Source organism: Hyla sarda, chromosome 3 (genome assembly GCF_029499605.1).
Source record: "Hyla sarda isolate aHylSar1 chromosome 3, aHylSar1.hap1, whole genome shotgun sequence".
NCBI classification, from domain to species: Eukaryota; Metazoa; Chordata; class Amphibia; order Anura; family Hylidae; genus Hyla; species Hyla sarda.
In genome coordinates, this window is record NC_079191.1 from 241,830,332 (window position 1) to 241,843,941 (window position 13,610).

Genomic DNA, 13,610 nt, shown 5'->3' on the forward strand with positions numbered 1-13,610 from the left:
CCCCTGGTTATCGGCGCCGCTGCCCGTTCTGTCCCCCTGACTATCGGTGCCGGCGCCGATAGCCAGGGGGAGAGAAGCGGTGCCGACAGCCAGGGGGAGAGAAGGGGAAGCGGCACCCATTGCCGGCGCCGCTGCCCTGTTGCCTCCCCCCATCCCCGGTGGCATAATTACTTTAGTCGGGTCCACGCTGCTCCGCTGCTCCAGGCCTCCGTCGTTGCTATGCGCTGAACGGCGCGGCGCATGACGTCAGAGCGCCGCGCATAGCAACGACGCTGGGGACAAGCGTCGTTTCTATGCACGGCGCGGCGCTCTGACGTCATGCGCCGCGGCGTTCAGCGCATAGCAACGACGGAGGCCTGGAGCAGCGGAGCAGTGCGGACCCGACTAAAGTAATTACCTGGCAGGGTACACAGATGAAGGCACACACAGTGGTATACGAAATAGAACCTGGCAGGGTACACAGATGAAGGCACACACAGTGGTATACGAAATAGAACCTGGCAGGGTACACAGATGGAGTCAGCTGGAATAGTACCTGGCAGGGTATACAGATGGAGGCAGCTGGAATAGTACCTGGCAGGGTACACAGATGGAGGCAGCTAGAATAGTACCTGGCAGGGTACACAGATGGAGGCAGCTATAATAGTACCTGGCAGGGTACACAGATGGAGGCAGCTATAATAGTACCTGGCATGGTACACAGATGGAGGCAGCTGGAATAGTACCTGGCAGGGTACACAGATGGAGGCAGCTGGAATAGTACCTGGCAGGGTACACAGATGGAGGCAGCTGGAATAGTACCTGGCAGGGTACACAGATGGAGGTATTTGGAACAGTGTGGCGGCAGGAGCTGCAGAATTTTCTATCTAATAGCGGTCAGATAGTAATCCAAGTTCCTAAATAAAAAGTCCTTCCTTAGCACCTTGTTCAGACAGGGTAGGTAGGCCAAACGCGTTTTGGGGCATGGACAAGTGTGTAGTAGCCCCCTCCTCAGTGGCTTTATTTCTTGTCCATGCCCTGAACTTTTACCTGGATTACTATCTGACCGCTATTAGATTGAAAATCTAGTACCATCCGGCAACTTTTACATACATCGGCGGAGCCTTTACAGAGTGGTGGACGGCGATTATTCGAGGAGCGGTGAGCGGTACATAGTACCATCCGTAATTCAGATGCCACATTATTGAATACAAACTGCTATTGAATGTGAATTGCGGTCAATCACTATTGCAGTTTATATATATATATATATATATATATATATATATATATATATATATATATATATATATATATATTCAGAAGTGTCCTTCTATACACACTGGACATTTTTCTTGTATCTTACAGGTTTCCCTTTTTATAGATTGTCCATTTATTATCAAGTATATTTTTATGTTATTTAATGTTATATCACACGGGCCCTGTGATAAATTTTATGTGTAAAAGTTATTTATAATAAAATGTATGTATATTTCCAAACATCCATTGTACAACCTTTTTGGCTGAGGTATTTTAGGACTGGGAACTCTGTTATTTGATAAAATTTCTGACAATAAAGTCATAGCAACAAGTTAGAAGTTGTGATTGGTGGGGGTTAATAACACTTTTACTATAAAATAAAAATACAAGTAAAAATGTTCACATTGTCTATGTACTGATTTCCAGCTGTTTCTTGTTGTCATCTCCATTCATATACATAACTGCTTTCAACACTTGAAAATTCCACTGTTTTATTTAGTTTGGACAGCGGGTTAGCTTCATTCTGCTGTGTGACCTATGAGCCAACAGCATACAGTAGTCTCTAACAGTCATCTGAGCTTCCACAATACATTGACCTCTAGTACAAAATACCAACAGAACTGAAATATCCTTGGCAAGAAAAAATATCACCTAGCCACAGGATAGGGGTAAGTAGCTGATCAGGATAGGTGATAAGTAGCTCATTGGTGGAGATCTGACTGCTGTAACCCCTACTGATCACAAGAACTGGCTTCTCCTTACCTAAGTGGATAGAATGGTAGCTTCCATGTTTGGCTGCTTCTCCATACACTCTCTATGTGACTTCTGATGATAGCTAAGCTCTGTACTCTGCCTTCTAAACAAACCTGTTGCTCTCTCATTTACTAGGGGACAAAGAACTCCCTTTCTCATGAAAAAATGTATACATACCAATTATTTCCAGATCCCGAAACATCAGTAATGAATTGTGTGCTCTCAAACAAGTCTCGAAGTGGTCCCTGTAATATTTCATTTACCACACCTTCTTCCATGTCTATCAAAACTGCCTAAAAAAAAAAGAAGATGAAAAGTTTGACACTTCCTTATAGGGCTGGGCGGTATGACCAAATGCGTGTATCGCGGTATTTTTGTAACTTTTGGCGGTTCCACGGCATATAACGGTATTTCCTCCTCCCCCCCCTCAATTATCAGCCCAGCGCTACCCCCATTGGGGTAAATACTCACATGTCACCCGCAAGCGCTGCCCTCCTTGTCCTCATGTTCGTTGCGCCCGCCGGCTCTGACACTCTATACTGTGCGGCATACCTATGCCCAGGCTGCAAAAGATAAACAAAATAAACTAACGCATGTTCCGACGTTGGCCTTATGCTGGGGACGTCAACGTCGGACAGCCGTCAGCCTATCACCGGCCGCAGCGATGTCACGCCCCGGCCGGGGATAGGCTGAGCGCACTGTCATGTAAGGAGCTCTGGCCGGCTTCTTACATGACAGTGGACTCAGCCTATCACCGGCCAAGGCGGAACATTGCTGCGGCCAGTGATAGGCTGACGGCTGTCCGACGTTCCCGTCCCAAAGAAGCAGATGAGGCCGTTACCGGACCAACGGGATGTGAGTTAAAGTTTATTTTGTTTATTTTTTGCAGCCCGGGCATAGTATAGAGCAGTGGTCTTCAACCTGCGGACCTCCAGATGTTGCAAAACTACAACTCCCATGCATGCTGAGAGTTGTAGTTTTGCAACATCTGGAGGTCTGCAGGTTGTAGACTACTGGTAAAGAGTGTCAGCGCCGGCGGCCGCAACAAACAGGAGGACGAGGAGGGCAGCGCTTGCGGGTGACGTGTGAGTATTTACCCCGATGGGGACAGCGCTGGGCTGATAATTAATTGGGGGGCAGCGCTCGCGGGTGACATGTGAGTAGTTCCCAGATGTGGGGACAGCGCAGCACTAGGCTGATTCATTCATTCCCGAGGGGGAGGGGCCAAACAGATATTGCGCTATGGGTTAAAATTCATATTGTGCAGCACAAAAATTTTGGTATTCGGTATGAACCGGTATAGCACCCAGCCCTAGTTCCTTATAAACTGATTGACTAGTCAATTCACTTCTACTGTCATCAAAGTATACAGTGATCCCTCAACTTACAATGGCCCCAACATACAATAGTTTCAACATACAATGGTCTTTTCTGGACCATTGTAAGTTGAAACCAGACTCAACATACAATGCAACAGACAGTCCAGATCTGTGAAACGTGTCAATGGTTGGAAGAACTGACCAATCAGAACGGCCATTTCAACCCCTGTATTACTGAAATACTGGTAAAACCCCTGTATTCCTGAAGTGCATGCACTGACTGGCTGTCTGGTAGCGCCCCCTACAGTACAGGGAGATATTGTTTTGTACTACTCTTTACCTGTACCAGGGTTAGCTGCTCCTTTGGACACCAAGTGAGGGCGGCTCCATTTTACTTTTTTAGGGCATTGCTTGTACTGTACAGGACCCTGAAGAATCTCCTGTCCTTACAGTTTCCAGTAGCTCTTTTTTACCTTCATATGCAAGGACTTGCTTTATCTATATTAGTCTACGTATTTTTATTTAATCCTCACTTTTTCCAATTTTTGGATGACATTTTGGTGGCTTCAGAACCAATTACCAGGTTTCCATAGAGTTATGGTCTCAACATACAATGGTTTCAACATACAATGGTCGTCCTGGAACCAATTAATATCATAACTTGAGGAACCACTGTATACTGTTTTACTACAGGCTTCAGAAGAGATCACTTAAAGGCTGCTGACTCCATTTATAGGCAAAATTATGGATATCTGAACTTCTTAGGTAAGTCCTTCTCATTGGAGCAGAGTGCTTTGGCTTATGAAGATGTATACATGTTCTGCAAACATGAAAAACGATTGTCTAACATGGTCTAAAGTAAAACACTTTGTTTTGTTACCTGTCCACAGCAGATAGTATATATTTTTGTAATAAAAATTGTATGAACTGGTACTGTTTACATGGAAAGAAACCCGTCAGAAACAATTATTTATTAGGGGTCACCAATCCTCCCGCCTGCTGATGCTTGGCAGATTTTTGCCTGATACTGTGCAGAGGGAGAAACCTGTCAATCATCCTTGAGAAGGAACGGTGGCAATGTATAGCTGCGCCTCTATATACATAAGTTCTTGTAACACTGCGACTCTATATACATAATTACCATATTTTTTGCTGTATAAGACGCACTTTTTCTTCCCCAAAACTGGGGGGGAAAAGTTGGTGCGTCTTATACGGCGAATACACATTAAAACCCTGTCCTATCGCGGCGGTCCCTGCGGCCATCAATGGCCGGGACCCGCGGCTAATACAGGACATCACCGATCACGGTGATGCCCTGTATTAACCCTTCAGACGCAGTGATCAAAGCTGACCGCCGCGTCTGAAGTGAAACTAACCCGGCTGCTCAGTCGGGTTGTTCGGGACAGCCGCGGTGAAATCGCGGCATCCCAAACAGCTTACTAGATACCGGGAGGGACCTTACCTGTCTCCTCGGTGTCCGATCGGCGAATGACTGCTCCATGCCGGAATCCCCTGCATGGCCGGCACTCTCCTTCGGCTTCATCACGTTGTTGTGCACGCCGTCCCGTCATCCAATAGGAGCGCCGTGCGTAGCGACGTGATGGCGGCGATGGAGAGCGAGGATACTGGGCAGCAGAGACGTTCCGGAGCAACGGGGACACCCCGGGGACGCGCCGACAGCGATGGAGGGCGACATCCAGGGCAGCGGTGACAAGCGGGGACACATGAGTATTACCTCCTATACCAGTGATCTTCAACCTGCGGACCTCCAGATGTTGCAAAACTACAACTCCTGGCATGCCCGGACAGCCGTTGGCTGTCCGGGCATGCTGGGAGTTGTAGTTTTGCAACATCTGGAGGTCCGCAGGTTGAAGATCACTGTCCTATACTTTACATTGTATTTGGTTCAGAATCTTTTTTTCCTAGATTATCCTCCTTTAAAATTGGGTGCGTCTTCTATGGCGGAGCGTCTTATATGGCGAAAAATACGGTACTTGTAACCTTTTGCACATTACAAGTGACAGTCTGATGAAAACAATATAACTAAGATGACAGATTCCCTTTAACACAACAGTGTCCTCTGCTTGAAAAAACAACAACATGGATGCATGACTGATCCACTTTAAAGGGGTACTCCAAGGGGAAAAAAAAAATTCAAATCAACTGGTGCCAGAAAATTATACAAGTTTGTGAATTACTTCAATTTAAAAATCTTAACCCTTCCAGTACTGTCACCTCTGTAAGGTTTGCTCTGGGGATTTACTCCTGCTCTTAGCAGTTCTTGACACTAACAGAGGTGGCACCCACTAGAGTACCCCTTTAAGAACAGAGTATCATTTACTTGAAAGTGTATAATGGTTCCTAAATAAATAAAGATAAAAAGTGTAAATAGTGGTAATTTCTGTGACATCTGATTGTGCTTTGTATTCAGTTACAACGTGACTACATGTTAAATACTTGTAGGAATAAGGGCTCAGGATGTAATCAGAATCATTTGTCTTACACGTGCTTTAAGGGAGCAGATCTTTCCTCTCTGAACATCTGCTCCAGCAGCGTCGGCTCTGAAAGACAAAAGCAACAGTTCAACTTACAAAATGCTTTCATGAATAATATCGCTCTTTTCTATTAACAGTAACTGCCTAGACAGCAAAAAAGCATCTCACAGGTTTAAGTATAGGGCTAGGATCTCAACAGAAGAACTTAAAAGTTTAAAGTAAACTAAAGGGTGTACATTTTTCCTTGGGTGGTTAACATAGCATAAAACAATATTATATTTTATGATATACGGTAATATTGTGATCACCACTAGAGGGCAAAATTGGATATTTCTGATTCTGGAGTATTTCTGCAGTAAGCAATGCACCAACATGGGTTGCAATTAGAGATGAGCAAACTTACAGTAAATTCGATTCGTCACGAACTTCTCGGCTCGGCAGTTGATGACTTATCCTGCATAAATTAGTTCAGCTTTCAGGTGCTCCGGTGGGCTGGAAAAGGTGGATACAGTCCTAGGAGACTCTTTCCTAGGAATGTATCCACCTTTTCCAGCCCACGGGAGCACCAGAAAGCTGAACTAATTTATACAGGAAAAGTCATCAACTGCCGAGACGAGAAGTTCGTGACGAATCGAATTTACTGTAAGTTCGCTCATCTCTAGTTGCAATATAGCTAAAAAAAAAAAGAATTTCAAGTTTTACCCCATTCTGATACCACACAGGGGGTGGTTTATTTTTTAAGCCTAAATCAAGGGTTGGTGTATCTGCTCACAGCCCATGAAATACATAAGGTACCCAACTAATGATAAATTACACACTGGGAAAATCCAGACTATCAATAGCTTTAGCAACATACATATAGCACAAGAAACTGAGCCAATTATAAATTCCCCTTTTAACTATTCTATGCTAGACCTTAAAGGGATTTTCCAGGAAAATCAATTTTTTTTATATATATATATATTAACTGGCTCCAGAAAGTTAAACAGATTTGTAAATTATTTCTATAAAAAAAATCTTAATCCTTTCAGTACTTATGAGCTGCTGAAGTTGTTCTTTTCTGTCTAAGTGCTCTCTGATGACATGTGTCTCGGGAACTGTCCAGAGTAGAAGCAAATCCCCATAGCAAACCTCTACTCTGTGCAGTTCCCGAGACAAGCAGAGATGTCAGCAAGAGAGCACTTTTGCCACACAGAAAAGAACAACTCAACTTCAGCAGCTGATAACTATTGGAAGGGTTAAGATTTTTTAATAGAAGTAATTTACACATCCGTTTAACTTTCTGGAGCCAGTTGATATAAAAAAATAAATAAATAAATAAAAATTCCTGGAATACCCCTTTAAAACAGTTTCACCTGGATTACATCCTAAAGCCTGTCATTTAGTAATGTTTCCCCTTCTGAATGACCCATTCCCATTTTCAAACAAGACTCCTTGAGACATCTTGGCATGTGGATCCCCCTTGTATTCATATTTTTATTCTATTGGTGTCACTTGTGGTATACATAATCTATTAATGTACAGAACAGTCTTTGAAACATACCTTGTATCGACATTTCTAAAAAAGCTGCACAACGCGTCATCATATATTCCTTTCTGGAAGGAAAAACATATTTTGACAGTCTATACTCACTGCACACATGTACACACCATGGGGGAGATTTATCAAAACCTGTGCACAGGAAGAGTGGTGCAGTTGCCCATAGCAACCAATCAGCTTGCTTCTTTCATTTTTAAAGAGGCCTGTGAAAAATGAAAGAAGCGATCTGATTGGTTGCTATGGGCAACTGGACAACTTTTCCTCTGGACAGGTTTTGATAAATCTTCCTCATAAGTATATAACTCCACACATTTCCCTTTATCGTTACATTTGTATATAAAAAGAAACTTCTGGACAGCTGTAGAACGGATCTATGACAATACATACATATATTTTTTTTATTAACAACAGTGATGTGTATTTCACACCTCAGCAATAACTTGAGATTTGCTTTACATTTACAGTACATGCAGGATATATATATATATATATATAAATAATTAAAAAAAAAAAACACAATTTCTTTCAATAGCTTGAAATGCATCTTTGACCCAATTTAAATAAAGTTGAAACTAACATGTAAACTAGCTGGTCATTTCACACTAGTAACCCTAGTTGCCCTTTAAGAATATAATAAAAATGCTAAGTTGTTTTCATGAAGTGTAATAGTCATTTTTGAAGACACGTCAGAAGTTTTAATTGGTAAGGATCCAGGTGTTGAAACCCCCACTGATCTAAAAAATAAATAGAGAGAAGCACTTAGCCGAGTGCTATCTTTTCTCACTCCCTGAACACAGACTCATGAGGGGACATTTATCAAAGGATTTAGCCTTGTTTTTCCCCCATCTAAAATTGTCGCACAGAAAGTCGCAGTCTATATTGGTGCGCCTTTTTTTGACTTTTGGTATAGAGGACTTTTAGTTCACTGCAGCATAGTAGTCTATAATAGATCAAAAAATGCAGTGGTCCGGAATTTATCAATTGCGACTTTTCACAGAAAAGTTGCATCGGGCGAAAATACCAGCCTTAAATAAAATCTAAACTACAGTCAGTGCGGAAAATTTATGAAGAGCCATGCGACAGTTTATAAATTAGGCGCACAATAGTCCGGACTTATGTGCTGGACATTGGTCTATATTGATGACTAAAATAGACAGGGATGATAAATGTCCCCCATAGACTCTCCATAGAATCCATCTTAAGCAAGCAAGGAGAAAACAGTTTTCTGAATGTAAAAAAATTAGAAAATCAAAAAGTATGAACTGAGCCTTACAGTTCATCAATAAATATTCAGATTCACTGTACGCACACCAGAAAGTGCAGTAAACTACAAACAACAATCTGGGAATGTCCCAAATACACTGTGCTACATGATTCGCAATAAGGGAAGATCCTAGAGGTACACGTTTATAATATTATATATATATATATATATATATATATACACACACACACACATATACAGCCATACAGGACATCTGCAGCTATGGTCTTTAAAGAGGTACTCCGCCCCTGTCATCTTATCCCCTATCCTTTGGATAAGATGTTAGATCGCCGTGGTCCCACTGCTGGGGACCCCGGGGATTGCCGCTGCGGCACCCCGCCATCATTACTGCACAGAGCGAGTTCGCTTTGTGCGTAATGACAGGCGATACAGGGGCCGGAGCAGCGTGACGTCATGGATCCGCCCCTCGTGACATCACGGCCCATCCCCTTAATGCAAGTCTATGGCAGGGGGTGTGACGACCGCCACGCCCCCTCCCATAGACTTGTATTGATGGGGCGGGCCGTGAAGTCACGAGGGGCGGAGCCGTGACGTAACGATGCTCCGGCCCCTGTATTGCCCGTCATTACGTGCAGAGCGATCTCGCTCTGTGCAGTAATGATAGCGGGGTGCCGCAGCAGCGATCCCCGGGGTCCCCAGCAGCGGCACCGCGGCGATCTGACATCTTATCCCCTATCCTTTGGATAGGGGATAAGATGTCTAGGGGCGGAGTACCCCTTTAACTGCTAGTTTGCCAAAAAGTTTGCCAAAAACGGTCCCATCTCTCGACAGGGTCTTATAATAACAAAAACCTCACTAGGGGTATATTCTACACCAAAAATGCATCAGGCTACAAAGATGTAATTATTCCTACTATTAATTCGGTTTTCAAGAACCCTTCATGATAGAATCATAAAAGGAGGATGCTCCAACATCACTGTTGGGACAGTAAGAGGTTAAAAAGAGGCCCCTCTCTATCAGACCTCAGTGCTCACCAAATTACTATAGAGAGATGAATATAAAGCCATTATCAAATTAAAGGGAGGGAACATGTGGTGGTGCTGTCATGAAGGATTCATGGAAACCGAATTAAGGGTAGGAATAATTCCTTCTTTTCACAGCTTCCCCCTTCAGAATGGCACCATGATGGAGTCCTACCAGATACGTAGCTCATGTTAGGACAACTGCCTGAAAGACTTTGGGGTAGATTTATTAAAATATGTGGAGAGTAAGAGTGGTGCAGTTGCCCATAGCAACCAATTAAGATTGCTTCTTGTATCTTTCAGAGGCCTATTTACTATTTAATTAGTTGTTCTTCTGTACAGGTTTTGATGTATCTCCCCCATTATGTTTAAAGTCGCAGTCCTGAATGGCTGACTAATCTGATCTGTAATGATGGGCAAACATATGTAGTGTAGACCACGTGGTTGTGAGGATAGTACAGCCCTTGTGGAATGGTAGAATGAGGGCATTCTTTTACTTGGGGCTGGTAACATTCCATTATAGCAGGATTTGAAGTTGCAGATTTGAAGCTGTTCGCGGTTGGTCCAACTGCTGGGGACCTCTGTAATCACTGGGACGGGACCCCAGCGCACTCAGTGAGGCGCGCGTGTCTTCTACTGGTAGATGGCACACGCTCCATTCATTTCTATAGGAGTGCGGATTATGCCTAGGTCTTTTGGGCACTCCCATTGGAATGAATGAAGTGCTTGCTGGCTGCACCACATGCTCCTCGCTGAGTGCCAGGTCCCATCCCGGTGATCACGGGGGACCCCAGCGGTCAGACCCCTCGCGACCAGCTACTTTTGCCAGAGATCACCTTTAAAATCCTGTGCATCAAATATGCACCAGATGCTGTACATATGAATACACCCTAAGAGGGGACGTTCACACGTGTATATTTTTGCTGCAGATTTGCTGCTGCAGATTTTTCTGTTCATCGACTTCAATGGGTAGCAAAATCTGCTACAGCAAATTCTGCAGCAGAAAATACACGTGTGAACATACCCTTAAGGTACGTTCACACGTACAGGATCCTGCTCAGATTTGATGCACAGGATGCTCAGTCATTTAGTTTACACTGAAATCTGCAGCAGAAAATCCTGTGCATCAAATCTGCGCAGGATCCTGTATGCACCATTAGAGCTCATTCGCACGAGCGGATTTATTTGCAGGTTTCCCGCTGCGTATTTGAAAGGTGGTGGGCTCTCTGCAGACCCTATTGACTTCAAGGGGACTTGCAGCGGATTTTCCGGTGAGGAAATTCACCAGCCGAAAATCTGCTGCTGACAGCCACGGAGAGCCTGCCCCCTTTCAAATATGCAGCGGGAAAACCGCAAATAAATCCACTCATGTTAATGAGCTCTTAGGGTGCATTCACACATGCATATTTTCTGCTGCAGATTCGTTTCCGAAGATTTTGCTGCTTATTCAAGTCCATGAGCAGCAAATCTGCAGCAAAAATACACACATGTGAACACACCCTTATGGTACGTTCACACGAGCGGATCCCCAGCGTATTTTACGCAGCAATACGCCGCTACGAGCAGACACTCTGAAGCGATGTGCGAGTCGCCACGCATGTGCGGTGTACACTCTCACATCACAGCCGCTCCCCCTGCTCTATGAGCTAGGTTGAGAGTTGCTGCAATATGGGAGTATACTGTGCATGCGCACGGCAACTTGCACATCGCAGTGTGTCTGCTCATAGCGGTGTATTGCCGTACTGTACTCCGAGCAGGCACTTTCAAAATAACAGAAAACAAAAAAATGGCGTCTGCAAAAGTTTGGGCACCCTGCAGAATTTATAGCATGCACTGCCTCCTTTGCAAAGCTGAGACCTGCCAGTGTCATGGATTGTTCTCAATCATCATCTGGGAAGACCAGGTGATATCAATATTTTAAATGCCCAGACTCATTTGACCTTGCCCCAACAATCAGCACCATGGGTTCTTCTAAGCAGTTGTCTAGAAATCTGAAACTGAAAATAGTTGATGCTCACAAAGCTGGAGAAGGCTATAAGAAGATAGCAAAACGTTTTCAGATGTCAATATCCTCTGTTCGGAATGTCAAATCTGTTTTTATTGGGTTTACAATAGAAAACAAGGAACACTGGAAGGTAAATAATGGCCCAACAACTGAATATTTTGCACAATAATGGAATCCTCTGTTCGGAATGTAATTAAGAAATGGCAGTAATCAGAAACAGTGGAAGTTAAAGCAAGATCTGGAAGACCAAGAAAAATATCAGACAGAACAGCTTGCAGGATTGTGAGAAAAACAAGTCAAACACCACGTTTGACTGCACAATCCCTCCAGAAAGATCTGTCAGACACTGGAGTTGTGGTACACTATTCCACTATAAAGAGATACTTGTACAAATATGGTCTTCATGGAAGAGTCATCAGAAAAAACCTCTTCTACGTCCTCACAACAAAAATCATGGTTTGAACTTTGCAAATGAACATATAGACAAGCCTGATGCATTTTGGAAACAAGTTCTGTGGACCGATGAAGTTAAAATTAAACTTTTTGGCCGGAATGATCAAAGGTACGTTTGGAAAAGAAGGGGAACCGAATTTAATGAAAAGAACCTCTGTCCAACTGTTAAGCATGGGGGTGGATCAATCATGCTTTGGGGTTGTATTGCAGCCAGTGGCACAGGGAACATCTCACGAGTAGAAGGAAAAATGGATTCAATAAAATTTTAGCACATTTTGGATGCTAACTTGATGCCATCTGTGAAAAAGCTGAAATTAAAAAGAGGATGGCTTCTACAAATGGATAATGATCCTAAACACACCTCGAAATCCACGGGGGATTACATCAAGAGGAGTAAACTGAAGGTTTTGCCATGGCCTTCACAATCTCCTGACCTCAACATAATTGACAATCTATGGATAGATCTTAAAAAAAACAGTACGTGACAGACAGCCCAGAACTCTCAAAGAACTGGAAGACTTTTGTAAGGAAGAATGGGCAAATATACCTCAAACAAGAATTGAAAGACTCTTGGCTGGCTACAAAAAGCGTTTACAAGCTGTGATACTTGCCAAAGGAGGCAGTACAAGATATTAACTCTGCCGGGTGCCCAAACTTTTGCAGACACCATTTTTTTTGTTTTCTGTTATTTTGAAAGTGTAAATGATGGAAATAAAATCTAACTTTTGTTGACATATTATAAGAATGTCTAATCTGTAATTTGATGCCTTTTGGAGATTTTTCCACCTTTCCTTGGCTTCTTTAAGCACATTAAAGGGGATAGGGGATAAGGGATAGGGGATAAGATGCCTGATTGCAGGGGTCCCGCCGCTGGGGACCCCCCGTGATCTTGCACGCTGCACCCCATTTATAATCAGTCCCCGGAGCGTGTTCGCGACCACAGGGTCGGCGGTGTGTGACGTCACGCCTCCGCCCCCGTGTGATGTCACGCTCTGCCCCTCAATGCAAGCCTATGGGAGGGGGCGTGATAGCTGTCACACCCCCTCCCATAGGCTTGCATTGAGGGGGGCGGAGCGTGACGTCACACGGGGGCAGAGGCGTGACGACCACACGGGGGGCGTATTGCCGCTACGAGCAGACACAATGCGATGTGCGAGTGGCCGCGCATGCGCGGTGTACTCTCACACATCGCGGCCGCTCCCCCTGCTCAATGAGCTAGGCCAAGAGCAGCCGCGATGTGCGAGTATACTGCGCATGCAGTGTGTCTGCTCGGAGCGGCGTATTGCCGCTCCGAGCAGGCACACGTAAAGGCAGCATATAGAGGTCCTTCAGCGGTACCCTAAGGGTGCGTTCACATGTGCTTATTTTTTGCTGCCGATCTGCTGCAGATTTGCTTTAGCAGATTTTGCAGCACACTGAAGTCAATGGGCAGAAAAAATCTGCAGAAACAAATCTGCAGCAAAAATACGCACATGTGAACTTTGGGTGTATTCACATGTGCATATTTGATGCACATGTATTTGAAGCAGATTTCAATGTAAACTAATTGACTGAAGACA

The 13,610-nt window shown here is 44.1% G+C and overlaps 1 protein-coding gene across 4 annotated transcripts in view; it reads right to left on the reverse strand.

Moving 5' to 3' along the window:
* Positions 1–13,610, reverse strand: part of TUBE1 (tubulin epsilon 1) — an 85,564-nt gene that overhangs the window by 12,897 nt on the left and 59,057 nt on the right. For 3 of the 4 annotated variants that reach the window (XM_056566342.1, XM_056566343.1, XM_056566344.1), the window contains 3 exons: positions 7,350–7,402; positions 5,815–5,872; positions 2,170–2,285 (listed from right to left, as the gene is read on the reverse strand). In XM_056566342.1, the coding sequence (XP_056422317.1) occupies positions 2,170–2,285; positions 5,815–5,872; positions 7,350–7,402 (227 nt within the window). The remainder of the gene's footprint in view (positions 1–2,169; positions 2,286–5,814; positions 5,873–7,349; positions 7,403–13,610) is intronic. The other variant, XM_056566345.1, reaches the window with a different exon arrangement.